General features: G+C 40.4%; 1 protein-coding gene across 1 annotated transcript; it reads right to left on the bottom strand.

Annotated features, from left to right (window-relative positions):
* Positions 1–1,806: 1,806 nt before the first annotated feature.
* Positions 1,807–4,213, bottom strand: LOC104095061 (uncharacterized membrane protein At1g75140). Its single transcript, XM_009601112.4, has one exon. It carries the CDS (start codon positions 3,946–3,948, stop codon positions 1,954–1,956), a length of 1,995 nt encoding a protein of 664 aa, XP_009599407.1. The 5' UTR covers positions 3,949–4,213; the 3' UTR covers positions 1,807–1,953.
* Between the last annotated feature and the right edge of the window lie 17,776 nt (positions 4,214–21,989).

Here is a 21,989-nt window from a genome sequence, read left to right as displayed (position 1 = left end):
CAACCCACCGTCCACCACACCATACAATTTATATCCAACCAAGTGTTTGACAATGTTTTACAGAACAATAATTATTCCATAGAACGAAGTATTACTTGTGAAAAATATTCTCAACAAAAACATCTTACACTTATACTAACACTAAGGATTTAAATCTAATAGAAAATATATTGTTTATCGTTATCAAATATTAATGTCCAGGAGTGCAGCTGCATCGATCTATAAGCAATGACTACTCTTGATACAGGATTAAAAAGGAGAGGGCCACGGGTTCGAGCCATGAAAACAACCTCTTGCAGAAATGCAGGGTAAGGTTGCGTACAGTGACCCTTGTGGTCCGGTCCTTCTCTGGATTCCGCACATAGCGGCAGCTTAGTGCACCGGGCTGCCCTGCGAAAGGAGGGGGCAAGACACAACTCACAAAGGGAAAACTTGAGGAAATTCAACTGCCCACTTTTTGATATACTGAAAATAGCAACAATTTTTATCCATCTGAAGAATGAAAAATGACAACCTCACATCTTTATTACCTTTTGTTTCTTCTATATCTTGACTAACTCTGCCAAATGCTATCTTCTAAAGCTTAAAACACTTTTGGTAAACAAATGAAATAGGTGACCAAACCAAAACTAAAACCAAAACCAAAGGCTTTCAGGAAAGACTATTATGGACTAATCTTTCCTTTCCCAGCCACCAGAAAGAAAAGGAAAAAAGAGATTTTCACAAGATTCAACTTATCTTAAATAAGCTGAGCTCTTGAAAGAATACTATGGTATCTATAGCACATCACTTGCACCAAACTTAAGTTTAATTCAACAACAACAACAGGCCCAATCTAATCCCACAAGTGGGGTCTGGGGAGGGTAGTGTGTACGCAGACCTTACCCCTACCTGGTAAGGTAGAGAGGCTGTTTCCGGTAGACCCTCGGCTCAAGAGACCAAACTTAAGTTTAATTGTCTATTAAAATCATGATCGGTTTCCCACTGAGAAACATGAGCAAGCCCTCACAAATTGAATTCATAACAAAATGTTTTTTACATTGATTAAAATCATCGGTACTCTACTTAGAAATCCAAGTAAAGACCTGCTGCTGCCACTGCATGATATACAAGATGCAGCATCTCATGAATACATGAGCATAAATAAATTGCAACCAAACATGACCCTAAAAAATTAAAACTTTAATCCATGATAAAATCTAAATAAAATTTCCACTTACACGAGAGCATTAAATGCTCAAGCAGGACTTGTAAGAACCTCGACATTTTTGTTTCGATGAAAAGGTAAAGATAGCAAGAACCTAAACATTCCTCAAGGAAGTTCTCCTACATTAATATTTTTCCCCTTCGAACAGAGCAATAGAGATGAAGATACGATGGTGATACTGACGACAAAACTAAAACAGTTTCAGTGACAAGTACCTTACCTCAATTGTTCCACTAAGGCTCCTTTGGCTCCATCTAAGATAGTTGAAACTCAAGGCTATTCTACCACGTATCAGTTTAGGGCTCGGCGACCAGACCGAAGTTGTGAGATCCATTGATCATGATTTCTCCTTTCCACTTTTTCCTTTTTTTTTCTTTTTTTAGGGGGTGGGGGGTCGAGGTGAGGGATCTGCTTATCTTTTTCCAACTTGATCTCAAACAGGACAGATATCCTTCAACGATTGTGTGAGTAATCTCTCCAAGAACTGAACTTACAGCTGGATTGCGCATACTTGGAATAAGTTTTAGCATAGAAGGAAAAAGAGAAAAAAAACTGATAACAAAGATCTCCTTGATTACCAATTCAAGGTAGTCAGAACAGAAAGCTCAAAATGTTCTTTTTTATTTCCACTGACCACAATTAGTAACCGTTGCAAAGTTACAGCTATAGATTGTCAGCTTACCCACGTGTCAAAAATGACAGTAAGGTTGCTGAATTTAACACATGTACCTGACATGAACTACAGATTACTTGCCATCATCCACAATTTGACTGTTTACAAATAGACTATCTCTCCTTTTTGGAAAACCTGATGTTTCTAGATTCGACCCCCTAAATTTCAACTCCGAGGTAGTTCTAAAGTTGGGATCAACAGAGGAAGGCCTGGAAGTTGTATCGGAAGGATTTGATCTATAGGCACCTGTTGTTCCACCAGGATAGCACGATGGAGAGACATACCTTCCAGATGGAGCTCTAAGGCCGCTACTCCTTAGATCCATAAGATCTGCATTCCTCGATGAATCAGCATAAGATCTGTCACCTTGGCTGGATCCCAATGGAGCCCCACTTGTAACACTCGTCGAATTGAAAGGATCGTCAGGTCCCCATGAGGTAAGAGCTTCCTTTTTCTTGGCAAAAAAATAATATGCACCTAAAAGGAAAAGGATGAAAAATAAAACGGGACTCGTCCACATCATGGTGTTGAACTCATTTTTGAAAAGTGGAAGGTTTGAGCGATATATCCCCAAGTAACCATTTCCCAGTCCAAGAATAATGAGCTTTTCTTGATCACTGGCTACTAAAGGAATCACCTTTTTATATTTATCATTTAATTCCAAAGATTGATAGTTCAAAAATGATGCTACAATCTCATCATGACCAGCAGAGAACAAAAGCCTTGGTCCACCAGACCGGACATAATGTTGTGATGATACATTATACAGTGATACCTTCTCCTGGTTAGCAATAAGCAAATATCCTTTAATCGCCTGAAATGATAAAGGCTCGGCCATTTCTAACTTCCTCTTGGATCTAACCCTGCACTTGAAGTTCATATTATCTCCTAAGAGTAGCACATGAATCAAATCACCATCAGATGTAAACCCATATGCCTTTGACCGTTCAGTTGCATCAAAAACATAACTCCTAGCAATAGAAGTGTTTAAACCTTCACATTCAGATTCCCTAATTCTCATGGTCCTCAAGTCTAATGACCCCGCACCAGTCTCTGTTAGAAATAGAAGCCTTTGTTTCAAAAACGCAAGCGGCCTGCTCTTTGGCACTGTCAACCCAAAAACAGTGCCGTTCTCCCTAAAAACCCTAAGTTTCCCGAAAAAATCCGTGGACAAAATATACCTATTTCTTCCAACATGATGCACCTCTAAACTTGTAATCGAAGACCCACCTTCCTCGATTTCAGGCGAAGCAAATTTTCTTACGGTTTCCATATGAAGAGCAGCCCTGTCATCACCATCAGGGACTACCTCCCAAATTCTATGCATCAAAATACCGCCATTTTCATGCCCCGTAACAACCAAACTCTCATTCTTATAAACAGACAAGTACGACACATAAGCTGTTATTGGTGAACTCAACGACGTCTGAAAATCAATCAAAACTTCCCCATTTCTGGAGAATGCATACACCTTTCCGCGATCATCGCCAATGACAACATACTTACTCAATCCTTCAGCATCCCTAAATGGCAACACATTGATGCTTGTTGCATCTGATCCCAATCTCACTGCTGATATAAATTGAAACCTTTCCAACCAAAGAGGACTATACTTAGTAACAGACACTGCTCCCATTCTCTCCCCATCTACTACCTTACTCTCCAATAAACTACCCTCACTACTACCCACAAAACCATCACTTTGAATCTTCTTTTTCTCATCAAAAACAACTTGCTTAGTCCCTTTAAAACTCTGCTTCTTATCTTCCAAGATTTCACCTTTAGGGTAATCCAATAATCTTGATTCTAACTTAGAAACAAGCAAGCTAAGATTTTTAACAAGCTCTTCTAGTTTTTCTAATTGAAGTTGGTGTCTTTTTAACACATCTAAAGCATCAACATGTTCAAATTTCTGTTCAATCTCATGATTGTACAACTTTTCTTCTTCAATTATAACTGATTCAGAGCTTGAATCATTTTCAGCAAAAGCACTAAAAACCCATGATGAAACATAAAATAACAAAAGCAAAGAAAACAAGAAAATCTTGCCTTTGTTTGAGCTTGCCATTGCAGAAACTGGTTTTCTGTATCAAAGCTTTTGGGTCATTAGCTAAGTAAGGGAATTACAGATCTTGACTCTTGTTTGATGGGGTTTTTTGAATATTTAAATTTCAAGATTTGGAGGATCAAATGAGAAAGTAATTATTATTTTTTTGCTGAATATCCTCACTTGTTCATGCGTTTTTCTTCACTGTCGGACTGTGCTTTGGTCGATTCAGATTTAGGGCTACTAAGGAGGATTTTTAGATTTTTTTCTTTTTCGTTCAGGCAAAGGTTTGACGTGGGAGACTATGTTGTCACTGTAAGAATGAGAGTGTATCTTCTACGTTGCACCCCATTGTAAGTACAAGTAGAACTCAATAGGGACTGTTGGATAAGTAGGAACTAGATAAGTGGATGAGATTAACTGATTACGCAAAGTATTTACTATATGATTAAATTATAAAGCTTCTCCTTGCATTGTTTGAGTGAATCTATAGAAAAGGAAACTTGACTTGCATTTACATTTTTAAGATAAAAAAGTATTATAATACTATCTATTGCACATTTAACGTCTTAATCTACTCTGTATAAGATTAAGAGAAAAATTTATAAATTTTAATGGTTTAGCATTTGTTAGGAAATAGGTGTGACAGTTCTTTTTCAGTCTTAAAATAGATTAGAAGAAATAGATTTCTAGAGAAAAATAAACATATGTGACTTTTGTGAATGGAAAGTGAATGAAATCTTAGTTCGGATTTCAATTTAAAAACAGAAAAAATAGTTAATAAGTACTACTAAAGTTGCATTGTGTAAATGAATCCAAATTTTTGAAAGACCACAAGTTGATAAATAATTTATGAAATGTATTTTCTTTTTTTTTCTCTAGGTGAAGCAATATCAAGCTCATTAGCTTATTATTTTAGGTGGGAACAAGTTGATAGGACCCCCGTATGGCGACACCGAGACAAAAAAGGAAAGAAAAGGATATGATTTCTCTCGCTTTTGGCATAGCCGTCCCCAGCGTAAGGCTCGCACGACGGGCTATTAGCTTAGTGGTAGAGCACGTCTCTGATAATTGCATAGTTATGCCTAGGCTGTGAGGACTCTCGGCTATATGGATAGTTAAATGTGTTTATCGGAGCCTGATCCTAAGATGTAGATCTTCCAAGGCACATTAGCATGGTGTACTCCTCCTGTTCGAGCCGATTTTTGAAACAAACTCCTCCATGGGAGAATAGATGAGGCGATTCATGTGAGATTCGATGTAGATCTAACTTTTGATTTAATCGTGAGATTTGGGCGGTCGGGGGACCATCACAGCTCCTCTCTTCTCGAGAATCCCAAAATAGAATGGATCCACATAAAGTAAAATAAAATAAGTATTAAACTAAGATTACAGGAATTGATACCGAAAAATTAAGTTGAGGCTTGAGGTAAACTGCGAAACGTTAATTATAAATTCTTGATTTAAATAATTGGAAGAAAAAAATTGTCACTATGTTGAGACACCCAAGTTCAGATTTTTGAAGATTGAGACTATGACCAATTAAGATGATCATAAAATATCGGATCATCGATTTCAATGACTATATAATATCTACAAAAATAGTGTTCATGTGTCCTGATTCGTTCCCTACTACTCCATTCTTTCCGAGGGGAAAAAAAAGAAACCTGATTGGTTTTCTATTAGATATGAGAGGGAAAAATATATGCGTGAAAGTATGATGTTAGAATTAATCTTTGTTCCTTTGGTTAAATAACTTTGTATTCAACCAAATGTATCGCTCAACATTTATAGAGTATGAGTGTCAACAGACAATATTAGACTATTTTAGAAAATACATGGGACTTTTGCATGCATTCTCGCTTTTGGAGTCACAATTGAACATATACTCACTTTGCAAAAAAAATTGCAAGCCCACCCACTTTAGCATTAACTTCAGTCTTCAGACTTGTCGGATCTGAAGTTAAAAAAATTAGTTTGAAGTGAAAAAATTATAATTTCGATGTACTTAAGGCCCAATAGGTCTGAAGTGTAACCAATGGTTTTATGCACTTAAGGTTAATAAGTCTGAAGTGATAAATTGCACGTCATATGCACTTGAGGCCAAAAGGTCAGAAGTTGTGATGACCCGGTAGGTCATCTTATATTTTAGAACCTAATTCTGCATTACGAGGTTTCGAAAACCTCATCTTAGCCTTCCTCGATTTGCATGCGCAGTCCGAGTATTGGCCCGAAAGGCTTATATGTTAAAAACTTATAAAAATAAGAATTTTTGCCTAAAAACTTTAGTTGAATTGATTTCGGTTAATATTTTTAGTAAACGAGTCCGGATCCGTATTTCAACGGTTTCGGTGGATCCGTATCGAAATATGGGACCTAAGCATATATCCGGAATCGAATTCGGAGGTCCCTAGCTCGAGTTATGAATTTTTTATGAAAATTAAAAGTTTGAAAATTTAATGGTTTTTAAGAATTGGTTGATGTTTGGTCTTGTTGATACCGGATCTGTATTTTAGTTTCGGAGCCCGGTATAGGTCCAATATAATATTTATGACTTATCTGTGAAATTTGGTGAGAAACGGAGTTGGTTTGACGTGATTCGGACGTCCGATTGTGAAAATAGGAATTTTAAAGTGTTCTTGAGAATTTCATTTGATTTGGTACTAAATTCGTAGTTCTAGGTGTTATTTTGGAGATTTGATCGCGCGAGCAGGTTCGTATGATATTTTTAGACTTATATGCATGTTTGGTTTGGAGCCCCGAGGGCTCGGGTGAGTTTCGGATAGGCTATGAGATGTGTTTGGACTTAGGACAAATCTGGTTTCTGCAGTTTCAGTGCCTTCTCGTTTCCTTCTTCGCGTTCGCGAAGGCCCTCTCGCAAACGCGTCGTAGAAACCGGGCTGGCTGAATTTTGCTTCTTCGCGAACGCGACCAGCTCAACGTGAACGCGTAGTGATAGGGACCTGGGGGAGGGGATCAGTCACTCTTCATCGAGAATGCAAGCAAGGACTCGCGAACGCGAAGGCCAGGGGGCGTAACCTTCACGAACGCGATAGGAGTTTCGCGATCGCGTAAGTTTGGCAAGCTCTGCTCTTTGTGAACGCGACAGTGTCCTCGCGAACGCGATGAACACTGTCGTCTACCTATTAAACAGCCCTATTACGGGACTTAAGCCATTCTTTCAACTTTTCAAAAGCCAAACGGCCTAGAGGTGATTCTCCCAAGCTAAATTCTTTCCCAAAGTATTGGTAAGTGATTCTAAACTATTTTATTTCAATTACCCGTTAAATTTCATAAATTTCCAACCTAAAATCTAGGATTTTCATGGTAGAATTAGGGATTTTTGAGAAATTGGGATTTAGACCTCAAATTGAGGTCGGATTCCAAAACTAATTGCATATTCGGGCTCGGAGGTGAATAGATAAATGAATTTTGGTTCGAACCTAGGATTTTGACCAAGCGGGCCCAGAGTCAATTTTTGACTTTTGGGGGGAAAATTTTGGAAAATCTAAATCTATGCAATGTAATTGATTCCTTTAGTAATATTTGATATTATTGAATCGTTTTTGAATAGATACGAATGGTTTGGAGGTGGATTATAGAGGAAAAGTTGTGATTGAGTATTGAGTGGCCTTTGGAGCGAGGTAATTGTCGTGGTTAACCTTGGCTTGAGGGATTAGGTATTATTCCCTTATTTGCTACTTGTTTGTATGTTGAGTACAACGTATAGGTGAGGTGACGAGTATCTATGCGTTGTTATCGAGTCATAGCATGTGAGTGAGTCTTATTATTGTAATCGTGGTATTCCTTGATCATATTGTTCATGATTAGACTAGCTATTCGTTATGTTGAACAACTCTTATTATGTTTCACGGAAATTGGTATTGATTGGGTCTTGACTCAAAGTTGAGGTTAGTAACATGAAATTGAATGTTGAAGTAAGACTTGTTCTTGATATTTCTATCTCCCTATTGTTATTGTTCATTGTCTTGGTGAGGGAGAGTGTTAAAGCACGAAGGGCGATGTCATGCAATATTTTGTGAGTGAGTGTTAATGCACGAAGGGTGATGCCTTGCCATGTTATGAAAGAGAGTTAATGCACGAAGGGTGATGTCGTGTCATTTCTATTATTTTTTAAAGTGAGGTTGAGAGTAAAAGCATGAAGGGTGATACCGTGCACTTTCCTTTACCGTGTTTACTTGTTTCATTCTGTTAAAGATATATCGATTGATCATGTTCTAATTCATGTTGTGATTCCTTGCCATGTAATCCCCTCAGCATGTCCCCTTCCCAATATTTCTTGCCTTGCTTCTTTAGTTATTGTTGTTATTGTATATATTGATATATATTGCATAAGTTTATTTGTAGGTATCTTGTCCTAGCCTCGTCACTACTTCGCCGAGGTTAGACTCGACACTTACCAGTACATGGGGTCGGTTATACTAATACTGCACTCTGCACTTTCTGTGCAGATTTTGGTACCGGACCGAGTTGACCCTAAGTCTAGCTTCTGGCTTGATCTGTTTGGAGACCCAAGGTAGTCATGTTGGCGTCCGCAGGCCCTAGCGTCCCCTTCTATGCATTTCCTTTACTGTTTCATTTGTATCGAAAACAGTTGTATTTCCTTCAGACACCTTACTTGTAGCTAAATCTTAGTAGTTCGTGGATTGTGACACCAGTTTCTGGGTAGTTGTGTATAAGCATTAAAGTTGTTATGGATTTTCGCCCTTTTCTTTTTACCTTCTTATAGCTTATTTACTGTTAATTATTGAAATGTATAAGAATTTAGCTTAATAATCTCTATTGTTGGCTTGCCTAACAAGTGAAATGTTAGGCGCCATCACGGTCCTGACGGTGGGAATCCCGGGTCGTGACAAGTTGGTATCAGAGCACTAGGTTGCCTAGGTCTCACGATTCACGAGTGAGCTTAGTAGAGTCTGGAGGATCGGTACGGAGACGTCTGTGCTTATCTTCCAGAGGCTATGAAGTTTAGGAACAAATTTCTTTTATATTCTTCCCTATCATGCGATTTTGTTTTCTCAATACTAATTGAACTCTTCTACTCTTATTCTCTCGCAGATGGCAAGAACATGTACCGCTTCCTCAGCTGAGCAGCAGCTAGATCCCCCGGTGGCAACTCCTACGAGGGGTAGAGGTCGAGTCTGAGGCTGTGCCAGAGGCCGAGGCAGGGGCAGGGCTCAGCCCAGAGCTCGTGCAGCAGTACCAGCAGTGGAGCCTCAGGTAGAGTTGGGCGAGGAGGTTCCAGCCCAAACTGTTCCTGCCGGACCAGCTCAGGTTTCGGAGGGGTTCATTGCCACCCTAGTACTTCAGGACGCTTTGGTCCGTTTGATGGGCTTTATGGAGAGTGTGGCCCAGACTGGCACATTTCCCATGGCACCAGCCGTCTCTCAAGATGGATGAGGGGCCCAGACTCCCACTACTCCCACTCCGGAGCAGACAACTCCCCAGTATCAGGCTCCAGTAGCTCAACCGGTCAGAGTAGTTTAGCTGGTTGTTGCGGCACAGGCCGAAGATGGGTCAGTTATGTCTTCTGAGGCTTTATGGAGATTGGACAAGTTCACCAAGCTCTTTCCAGTTCACTTCAGTGGTGCTCCTTCAGAGGATCCCCAGGAGTATCTCGACAGCTATCACGAGGTTCTACGGACCATGGGTATAGTGGAGACCAACGGGGTCGATTTTGCTGCATTTCAGATGAATGGTTCCGCCAAGAAATGGTGGAGAGATTATCTATTGACCAGACTAGCTGGGTCGCCTGCTCTTACTTGGGACCAGTTTTCTCAGCTCTTCCTAGAGAAATTCCTCCCTATCACATTGATAGAGAAGCATCGCCGTCAGTTCGAGCGTCTCCAGCAGGACAGTATGACCGTTACTCGGTATGAGACCCATTTTGTGGATTTGGCCTGTCATGCTCTTATTCTACTTCTTATTGAGAGAGAGAGAGAGAGAGAGAGAGAGAGAGAGAGAGAGAGAGAGAGAGAGAGAAAGGGTGAGGAGGTTTATTGATGGACTTGCTCAGCCTATTAGATTGCAGATGGCTAAGGAGACTGGAGTGAGATTTCTTTTCAGGCGGCTGCCAATATTGCCAGGCGAGTCGAGATGGTTTTAGCTCAGGGGAGTGGCAGGGGTCTGACAAGAGGCCTCGTCACTCCGGTGGATTTAGTGGAGCCTCATATGGAGGCCGGGGTACTTATGGCGGAGGCCATCCTCCCAGATCGTTTCATTTAGCACTCCATGCATCCCACAGTGCCTCGGGTGGTCGTGGCCCTCAGATGCATTATTCCGACCAGCTAGCCTACAGTGCACCACTAGCCCCTATTAGTACACCTCCGCTCCAGAGTTTTCAAGGTGGTTACTCAGGTCGACGTGGTTAGTTTCACAGTCAACAGTCATAGCAGCCGAGGTCTTGCTATACTTGTGGTAATCTGAGGCACATTGCTAGATTTTGCCCTCGAACATCGGGCAGCTCACAGCATCAGGGTTCTTGTGCCATGGTTCCGGCACCAGTTGTTGCACCACCTGTTCAGCCAGCCAGAGGTAGGGGTCAGGTAACTAGAGGTAGGGGCCAGACTGTTAGAGGTGGAGGTCAGGCCGTTAGAGGTGGAGACCAGCCAGCTAGAGGCCGTCCCAGGGACGTAGTTCAAAGTGGTGGGGCCCAGCCCCGATGTTATGCTTCTCCAACCAGGCCCGAGGCTGAGTCATCTGACGCCGTTATTATAGGTATTATTTCAGTTTGCACTAGGGATGCTTCAGTTCTATTTGATCGGGATCTACTTACTCCTATGTGTCATCCTCTTTTGCTACCTATTTGTTTGTGCCTTGTGATTCTTTGAGTATTCCTGTGTATGTGTCCACACCAGTAGGAGATGCTATTGTTGTAGATCGTGTTTATCGTTCGTGTGTGGTCACCATTGGGAGCCTTGAGACTCGTGTAGATCTTCTACTTCTCGATATGATTGATTTTAACATCATTCTAAGAATGGATTGGCTGTCACATTATCATGATATATTAGACTGTCACCTTAGCCTTGCCATGGTTTTCTCGTTTGAGTGGATATGGACTCCTGGCCATTCTACCAGCAGGGTTATCTCTTATGTGAAGGCTAGACATATGGTCGAGAAGGGGTGTCTAGCTTATTTGGCTTATGTCCGCAATTCTAGTACGGAGGTTCCTTCCATGGATTCAGTGCCGGTTTTTCGTGAGTTTCCAAAGGTGTTTCCTGCAGATCTGTCGGGGATGCCACCCGACAGGGACATTGATTTCTGCATTGATTTGGCTCCGGGCACTCATCCCATTTCCATTCCGCCATACCGCATGGCCCCGCCAGAGTTGAAAGAATTAAAGGAACAGTTGCAAGATCTGCTTGATAAGGGCTTCATTAGACCTAGTGTCTCGCCCTGGGGTGTACCTGTGTTGTTTGTGAAGAACAAAGATGGATCGATGAGGATGTGTATAGATTATCAGTAATTGAACAAGGTCACCATCAAGAACAAATATCCATTGCCAAGGATTGACGATTTATTTGATCAACTTTAGGGTGCCAAGGTGTTTTCGAAGATTGATTTGCGATCTGGCTACCATCAGTTGAGGATTAGGGCATCCGATGTCCCTAAGACAGCTTTTCGGACTCGGTATGGGCATTATGAGTTTCTAGTGATGTCATTTGGGCTGATAAATGCCCCAGCGACATTCATGGATTTGATGAACCGGGTGTTCAAGCCCTACTTGGATTCCTTCGTGATTGTGTTTATTGATGATATCTTGATCTACTCCCGCAACCGAGAAGAGCATGAACAGCAACTTCGGATCGTTCTTCAGACTCTGAGACATCCAGTTATGTGCTAAGTTCTCAAAATGCGAGTTTTGGTTGAGTTCAATTTCTTTCTTGGGTCACGTTGTATTAGCAGAGGGAATTTAAGTGGATCGTAAGAAGATTGAGGCAGTTCAGAATTGTCCTAGACCCTTATAACCTACAGAGATCCGTAGTTTCTTGGGATTGGCGGGTTATTACCGTCAGTTTGTAGAGGGGTTCTCATCCATAGCAACCCTGTTGACTAGGTTAACCTAGAAGGGTGCCCCGTTCAGATGGTCGGACGAGTGTGAGGCGAGCTTTCAGAAGCTCAAGTTTACTTTGACTACGACACCTGTATTGGTGTTACCCTCAGGTTCAGGATCTTATACAGTATATTGTGATGCATCTCATATTGGTCTGGGTGCGGTATTGATGCAGGGTGGCAAGGTTATTGCATATGCTTCACGGCAGTTGAACGTTCACGAGAAGAATTACCCTGTTCATGACTTAGAGTTGGCAGCCATTGTTCATGCACTGAAGATTTGGAGGTACTATCTCTACGACGTGTCATGTGAGGTTTTCATGGACCATCGGAGTTTACAGTACTTGTTCAAACAAAAGGAGCTCAATTTGAGGCAGAGGAGGTGGTTAGGGCTATTGAAAGATTATGATATCACCATCTTGTATCATCCTGGGAAGGCCAACGTGGTAGCCGATGCCTTAAGTAGGAAGTTAGTGAGTATGGGCAGCCTTGCGTATATTCTAGTCAGTGAGAGATCGATTGCACTAGATGTTCAAGCTTTGGCCAATAAGTTTGTGAGGTTGGATGTTTTTGAGCCCAGTCGTGTTCTAGCTTGTACCGTCGCTTGGTCTTCGTTGTTTGAGCGCATCAGGGAGCGGCAGTATGATGACCCTCATTTGCTTGTCCTTAGGGACATGGTGCGGCACGGTAATGCCAATCAGGTTACGGTCGGAGATAATGGATTTTTGAGGATGCAGGGTCGTGTTTGTGTGCCTAATGTGGATGGACTTCGTGAGTTGATTCTAGAGGAGGCCCATAGTTCCCGGTATTCTATTTATCCGGGCACCGCCAATATGTATCAGGACTTGCGACAACATTATTGGTGGAGGAGGATAAAGAAGGATATAGTTGCATATGTAGCTCGGTGTCTAAATTGTCAGCAAGTCAAGTACGAGCATTAGAGACTTGGTGGTTTGCTTCAGAAGATAGAGATTCCTGAGTGGAAGTGGGAGCGTATCACTATGGATTTCGTTGTTGGACTTCTACTGACTCAGAGGAAGTTCGATGTCGTTTGGGTCATTGTGGGAAGGCTGACTAAGTCAGCGCAATTCATTCCTATGGCAGTTACCTATTCTTCGGAGTGGTTGGCAGAGATTTACATCCGCGAGATTGTCCGTCTTTACGGTGTGCCCATGTCTATCATTTCTGATTGAGGTACGCAGTTCACCTCGCACTTCTAGAGGGCAGTGCAGTGTGAGCTAGGCACACGGGTTGAGTTGAGCACAGCGTTCCATCCTCAAACGGACGGACAGTCCGAACGCACTATTCAGATCTTAGAGGATATGCTCCGCGTATGTGTCATAGATTTTTGAGGATCGTGGGATCAGTTCTTGCCCCTTGGAGAGTTCGCCTACAAGAACAGCTATTAGTCAAGCATTCATATGGCTCCGTATGAGGCATTATATGGTAGGCGATGCCGGTCGCCAGTTGGGTAGTTCGAGCCGGGGGAGTCTCGGTTATTGGGCACAGACTTATTACATGATGCCTTAAATAAGGTCAAGATTATTCAAGATCGACTTCGCATAGCTCAGTCCAGGCAGAAGAATTATGCCGACCGTATAGTTCGTGATGTTGCATTCATGGTCAAGGGAGAGAGTGTTGCTTCGGGTATCACCCATGAAGGGTGTAATGAGGTTTGGAAAGAAGGGCAAGTTGAGCCCTGAGTATATCGGACCTTTCGAGATTCTGGAGAGAGCAGGAGAGGTGGCTTACAGGCTTGCGTTGCCACTGAGGTTATCATCAGTTCATCCGGTGTTCCATATATCCATGCTTCGAAAGTATCACGGCGATCCGTCCCATGTGTTAGATTTCAGCTCTGTCCAGTTGGATAAGGATTTGACTTATGAGGAGGAGCCGGTGGCTATTCTAGCCTGGCAGGTTCGCCAATTGAGATCAAAGAGTTATCCTTCAGTTCGAGTGCAGTGGAGACGTCAGCCCATCGAGGCAGCTACTTAGGAGTCTGAGTCGGACATGCGGAGTAGATATCCACATCTTTTCACCAGCCCAGGTACTTTTCTATATCCGTTCGAGAACGAACGGTTGTTTTAGAGGTGGAGAATGTGATGACCCAAAAGGTCATCTTATTTTAGAGCATAATTCTGTGTTACGAGGTCTTGAAAACCTCATCTTAACCTTCCTCGATTTGCGTGCGCAGTCCGAGTATTGGTCAGGAAGGCTTATATGTTAAAAACTTATAAAAATAAGAATTTTTGCCTAAAAACTTTAGTTGAGTTGACTTCGGTCAATATTTTTGGTAAACGGGCGCGGATCAGTGTTTTGATGGTCTCGATGGGTCCGTATCGAAATATGGGACTTGGGCGTATACCCGGAATCAAATTCAGAGGTCCCTAGCTCGAGTTATGAATTTTTGATGAAAATTAAAAGTCTGAAAATTTAATGGTTTTTAAGAATTGGTTGATGTTTGGCCTTGTTGATACCGGGTTTGTATTTTGATTCCGGAGCCCGGTATAGGTCCAATATAATATTTTATGACTTATTTGTGAAATTTGGTGAGAAACGGAGTTGGTTTGACGTGATTCGGACGTCCGATTGTGAAACTAGGATTTTTAAAGTGTTCTTGAGAATTTCATTTGATTTGGTGCTAAATTCGTAGTTTTAGGTGTTATTTTGGCGATTTGATCACGTGAGCAAGTTCGTATGATATTTTTAGACTTGTGTGCATGTTTGGTTTGGAGCCCCGAGGGCTCGGGTGAGTTTCGGATAGGCTACGAGATGTTTTGGAATTAGGAAAAATCTGGTTTCTGTAGTTTGAGTGCCTTCTGGCTTCCTTCTTCGCGTTCGCGAAGGCACTCTCGCGAACGCGTAGTAGAAACTGGGTTGGCTGAATTTTGCTTCTTCACGAACGTGAAGGCTGGGTCATGAACGCGGAGCAATGGGGACTTTAACTCTCACGAACGCGACCAGCTCAACGCGAACACATAGTGATAGGGACCTGGGGGAGGGGGTCAGTCACTCTTCATCACGAACGCGAGTAAGGACTCGCGAACGCGAAGGCTAGGTGGCGTAACCTTCGCGAACGCGATAGGAGTTTCGCGATCTCATAAGCTTGGCAAACTCTGCTCTTCACGAACGCGACAGTGTCCTCGCGAACGCAGTGAACACTGTCGCCCAGCTATTAAACAGTCCCATTACGGGACTTAAGCCATTCTTTCAACTTTTCAAAAGCCAAACGGCCTAGAGGCGATTCTCCCAAGCTAAATTCTTCCCCAAAGTGTTGGTAAGTGATTCTAAACCATTTTCTTTCAAATAACCATTACATTTCATGAATTTCCAACCTAAAATCTAGGATTTCCATGGCAGAGATTGGGGGTTTGGGTAGAATTAGGGATTTTTGGGAAATTGGGATTTAGACCTCAAATTGAGGTCGGATTCCAAAACTAATTGCATATTCGGGCTCGGGGGTGAATGGGTAAATGGATTTTGGTCCGAACCTCGAGTTTTGACCAAGCGGGTCCGGGGGTCGATTTTTGACTTTTTGGGAAAAAGTTTGGGAAATCTAAATCTATGCAATGTAATTGATTCCTTTAGCAATATTTGATATTATTGAGTCATTTTTGAATAGATACGAGTGGTTTGGAGGTGGATTCTAGATGAAAAGCTGTGATTGAGTATTGAGTGGCCTTCGAAGCGAGGTAAGTGTCGTGATTAACCTTGGCTTGAGGGATTATGCATTATTCGCTTATTTGCTACGTGTTTGTATGTTGAGTATAACGTATAGGTGAGTTGACGAGTACCTATGCATTGTTGTCGAGTCATAACATGCGAGTGAGTCCTATTATTGTAATCGCGGTATTCCTTGATCATATTGTTCATGATTAGACTACCTATTTGTTATGTTGAACAACTCTTATTATGTTTCACGAAAATTAGTATTGATTGGGTATTGACTCAAAGGTTAGGTTAGTAACGTGGAATTGAATGTTGAAGTAAGACTTATTCTTAATATTTCTATCTCCCTATTATTATTATTATTCATTGTCTTGGTGAGGGAGAGTGTTAAAGCACGAAAGGTGATGTCGTGCAACGTTTTGTGAGTGAGTGTTAATACACGAAGAGTGATGTTGTGCCATGTTATGAGAGAGAGTTAATGCACGAAGGGTGATGCCGTGCCGTTTCTATTATTTTTTATGGTGAGATTGAGAGTAAAAGCATGAAGAGTGATGTCGTGCACTTTCCTTTACCGTGTTTACTTGTTTCTTTCTGATAAAGATATATCGATTGATCATGTTCTCATTCATGTTGTGATTCCTTGCCATGTAATCCCATCAGCATGTCCCCTTCCCAATATTTCTTGCCTTGCTTCTTTAGTTGTTGTTATTGTTGTATATATTGATATATATTGCACAAGTTTATTTGTAGGTGTCTTGTCCTAGCCTCGTCACTACTTCTCCGAGGTTAGACTCGACACTTACCAGTACATAGGGTCGGTTGTACTGATACTGCACTCTGCACTTTCTATGCATATTTTTGTTCCGGCCCGAGTTGACCCTGAGTCTAGCTTCTGGCTTGATCTGTTTGGAGACCCAAGATAGTCCTGTTGGCGTCCGCAGGTCCTAGCGTCCCCTTCTATGCATTTCCTTTACTGTTTCATTTGTATCGAAATAATTGTATTTCCTTCAGACACCTTACTTGTAGATAAATCTTAGTAGTTCGTGGATTGTGACACCAGTTTCTAGGTAGTTGTGTATAAGCATTAAAGTTGTTATGGATTTCCGCGCTTTTCTTTTTACCTTGTTATAGCTTATTTACTGTTAATTATTGAAATGTATAAGAATTTGGCTTAATAATCTCTATGGTTGGCTTGCTTAGTAAGTAAAATATTATGTGCCATCACGGTCCTGACGGTGGGAATCCCGGGTCGTAACAGAAGCGCAACAAACATTTTCCTACACTTAAGGCCAATAAGTCTGAAGTGAAAAATTATAATTTAGATACACTTAAGGCCAAATAGGTGTGAAGTGCAACCAATGATTTGATACACTTAAGGACAATAAGTCTGAAGTGAAGAATTACACTTCAGATGCACTTAAGGCCAAAAGGTCTGAAGTGCAACAAATATTTTCCTACACTTAAGGCCAATAAGTCTGAAGTGAAAAATTACACTTCAGATGCATTTAAGGGCAAAAGGTCTGAAGTGCAACTAACGTTTTCATGCACTTAAGGCCAAATAGGTCTGAAGTGCAAATTGCCTAGAAACATAAGTTTGTTCTTCGAATTTTAATAATTCAATATACAATTTAATACCTAAATCTACTCTCTCAAATTTGAAATATAACCTCCAAATATCATCAAGAATAAACTCACCATATAAAATCACTGTTACCCGAAGAAGAAGAAGAAGAAGAAGAAAAAAAAGGCCTGAAGTTGTTTAAACAATGGGTATAAGTTAAAAAAATAAAAGTGGGTATAGGTTAAATGGGGGCGACCAAATAGGGCGCCCGGGTAATTTTTTCAAAATATATACATAAAATACCTAGTTTGACGGAGATACCATGGGTTTATATGCCCCATAAGTTATCCTATAATTCCACCCCTAAATCCTATTAGGAACCAAATTTTTATCTCTACAAGGAGCTTAATTAGATTCTACTAAATTTTTAACAAAGCTATAAATAGAAAACTAGATCTATATTTTAGCGACGGGTTTATCCAAGTATTATGAAAAAATCATAGGGCTCAATTTTAAAATTAACTTTGGACTTTGAAATGTCTCTTTTTACAAACTTTTTTGCGCTGTTTTTGTTCTAATATTTTTATAATGTTTGTATTCTCAATATATTTTAGCATAGTAAAATCAGGGATTTGAATTTTCATCATACATTAACGATCTTATAATATTAACAAATAAATTGGAAGGAATGTTGGAACAAAATCAAGATTATTTGTCTCATCTATAAAGATAAAATTCAATTTAGGAAAATAAATATGCAACATTAAGTGTGTTATGTTCGAGTAGTATCTTTTATTTTATATTTAAAGCTTACAGTTTAAGTGTGAGATGAAAGAGTTTTATTTCTATTTTTTGTCATTTTTAAAGTACAAATATTTTTAATTTATAACATATTAAGATGAAAGAGTTGTATTTCTATTTTTTGTCATTTATACAGTGCAAATATTTTTAGTTTATAACATATAAATAATATTGTCTTACTAAGATTCTTACAAGTTATCTCTAACTATATACTCCAAACTTTCTCTCTCTAAAAACGCTCGTCTCAGTGCACTAACGGTGAACTAACGTGCGCCTCGTCGGCATGGGAGTTCGAGGAAGACCTAAGAGGGTAGGTTCGATCATAAAATCAGTTTACCAATAGGAATGGGAAGGAAGCAGCGAAGGAAAATGAGGGGTGCCCTAGCCCTACAATTTCAATAGAACAGTATTCATAGAAGATCGAGATCTCGCCACCATTGAAGGGAGCAAGTGTAACTCAAACAATGCCAATTGGTGGACTGAGCCAAACTCCAAATCTCAATCAACCTAAGGAGATACTACCTATGCGTACAGAGAAAAGCCCACTTGATAGAGCTGGAAGAGAGGCTCCATTGAAAGTAGCTGATCAACTTGGTGTAAGCAAGCCAATCACCATGCAAGAAGCCCAAATTCACAAGAAACTGGATATGGATCAGCAGAAGAACAAGAAGGAATGGGTAAACCTGTTCGTGGGCAATAATGTGGCGGCAAAAGGTATGAATCTCAAATATATTGCTCCTACTCTGAAGGAAGGGGAAAAAATTATAGAATTAGACAGTGAGAAAATTGAGAGGGAGACAGCAAAGTGGAAGCATGCAATCTTCTTGTATGTAGTGGGTGAATCTCCATCAATTGGGGCTTTGGATAGATTTATTGCAGCCAATTAGAATTTTGCACCTAATCCCAAAATTTACTTTCACAATGATGGTTATTTTGTGGTGAAATTCACATGTTTGGAAGATAGTAATGTTGTACTTTACTCAGGGCCATACACTATACGCAGCAAACCCATAATTATTAAAGCCTGGTCACCTAATTTTGATTTTGATACTGAAGTGCTTCAAATAATTCCTATATGGGTGCACCTGCCAAATCTACCATTAAATTGTTGGAACATGGACTTCCTCAGTAGGATAGGAAGTGGTCTGGTATACCTCTATATGCCGATGAATGTACGACAAAAATTGAGAGGATCTCGTATGCTAGATTTCTAGTAGAAATAGATGTTAAAAAACCTCTACCCCACTCAATCAAAATCATGGACCCAACATGGAAGATTTTTGAACAACATATTGAGTACGACTGGGTTCCTGAATATTGTCATAAATGCCTTCAAGTGAGTCATACCTGTCAAAATGAGGAGAAACAACCAAAACCTATGCCAATAATCAACGAGAAGCAAACGAAAACTAGGATGGAATGTAAGAAGAAAGAGGATTAACAACAGATTGGCTCTGAACCACAAAAACCTGAAGGGGAAATACAAAACACACAGCAGCAACAGAAATACCAAGAACCTGGATTAGTCAATGATCAGGGGAAGGAGACTTGGGAAACTATTAAAGGAAGATCAGCAACTAAAAGGACTCAAAGCAAAGGATTTAGAGGGGCTCAATGTGGTAAATGGATTCAGCCTTTTAGTTAATGCAACATTATGAGAGGCTGAGGGGTATAAAGTTGTTGAAAAGGGACAATGCAACTACCTAGGAGAAACAGGTGGTGCAAAAACATTACATATAACCAAATGAAGGTCATAACCTGGAATGTAAGGGGCATATATAAAGTATATAAGCAGAAGAAAGTCAAGAAGTTCATACAGAAGAATGATGTTGGTTTAGTTGCATACTAGAAAATAGAGTCAAGGATCAGAATACTAGTAGGACAATCATGAAGATAGCAAATAATTAGAGATGGTGTGTTAACTACTCCTATAGTGACAAAGGTAGAATTTGGGTAATCTGGGACCCAAACAGGGTGGAATTTGAAGAAATAGCCATGAGTGCACAAGCCATTCATGGCATAGTATGGATCCCTCACTTGAAAGTTATATTCACTTTATCATCCATATATGGTTTCCACACTATTGAGACTAGGAAATCATTGTGGAATGAACTAAGGAGTATGGGTGTTGCCATGCAAGGGCATTGGCTAACTATTGGTGATTACAATGCAGTGACAGATATAAATTATAGATAATTTGGGAATCATGTACATGAAAGTGAGGTGCATGACTTTAATGCCTACATAATAGAGTTTGGCATGATAGAATTGTAAGCTGTTGGCAGGAAGTATACCTGGTCTAATGGGCAGATCTATAGTAGAATAGACAGAGCATTTTTCAATGCTGAATGACTTCTTACAATAGCCCAGACTGAAGTTGCAGTAATGAATCTTGGTTGCTCAGATCATACACCACTGAGCATACATTTTGAGACAGTTGGGAAAAAGGGCCCCAGACCTTTTAGATTCTTGAATTGTTTGGCTGATCACAAAGATTTCTTGAGCACTGTTAAAAAGATATGGGATATACCTATGAAATCTCAATGTATGGAGGAAGTTGAAGGAGGTAAAAACTGGTTTAAAACAACTGAATCTGATGGAATACAGTAATGTAGAGGAAAGGATGCAACTATGTAGATAGAGCTTAGCTGATACACAAGCTATGATGAATGATCACAACCATCATGTTGAACTGTTCGCTACTGAAAAGGAGTTGCAAAAGGAACTGGAGAAGTGGTGCCTTGTGGAAGAGAGTATAATGAAGCAAAAATCTAGAACTAAATTGTTGCAACTGGGAGATGTTAATACTGCTTATTTCTATGCTAATCTAAATAATAGTAAAACTCAAAATAGGATTAGATTCTTCATCAATGCAAATGGGGAAACTCTACAGCAACCTGAGGAAATTGAGAAAGAGGTCACAAGTTTCTACAAAGAATTACTTGGAAATGTTATTGATCAACTACTTGCCATTGATCCTACCATCACGAGGAGAGGTAACTGCCTAACTAGAGGACAACAACTAAACTTGATAGCTCCAATTACAAAGGAAGAAGTTTACCAACCACTGATGAGTATTGATGATTAGAGGGCACCGGGCTGTGATGGCTTTAATGCTTTTTTTTTTTCAAAAGAGCATGGCCCATAATAGGGGAAGAGGTGACAAATGCAGTTCTCCAGTACTTCGAGAATGGTGAATTATATAAGGCGATAAATTTCACCACAACCATACTCATCCCAAAGGTACATAATCCATCCAAAATTTCAGAGTTCGGGCCAATATCTTGTTGTACCATACTATAGAAACTCATCTCCAAAGTCCTGACTAGAAGAATGCAAGAAGTAATGGATAGTTTAGTGGATCAAAGTCAATCAGCCTTTGTTCCTAGCAGATTGATTACTGACAACATCATACTGAGCCATGAGTTTGTGAAGGGATATGGTCAAAAAGGAATTACACCTAGATGTATGCTGAAGATTGACATGGGGAAAGCCTACGACTCTGTTGAATGGCAGTACATAGAATAAATTCTCAATTGCTTACAATTCCCAACATGCTTTGTCAATTGGATCATGAAATGTGTGCAGACTGTCTCATACTCTATCATTCTCAATGATAATCCAGTGTCACATTTCCAAACAAAGAAGGGTCTATGACAAGGGAACCCCTTATCCCCTTTCCTATTTGTTCTTGTCATGGAATATATTAATCGATCCTTAAAAGGACTTAATACAATGCCTGTTTTAAGTTTCATCCAAGGTGCAAGAAATTGCAGATCATTCAACTTGGATTTGCTGATGATTTGCTTCTATTATGCAAAGGAGAGCTAGAATCAGTACAACTGCTCTTCCAGTATTTTCAACACTTCTCACAAGTGTCTGGGCTGATAGCAAATGTGGACAAGAGTTCAGTATATTTTGGGGGTGTCAAACCTGAGATTCAGCAAGCTATCTTGCA

Source organism: Nicotiana tomentosiformis, chromosome 4 (assembly GCF_000390325.3).
Source record: "Nicotiana tomentosiformis chromosome 4, ASM39032v3, whole genome shotgun sequence".
Classification (NCBI taxonomy): Eukaryota; Viridiplantae; Streptophyta; class Magnoliopsida; order Solanales; family Solanaceae; genus Nicotiana; species Nicotiana tomentosiformis.
Note: the sequence above shows the minus strand (reverse complement) of the source record. Positions and strands in the feature narration are given on the sequence as shown.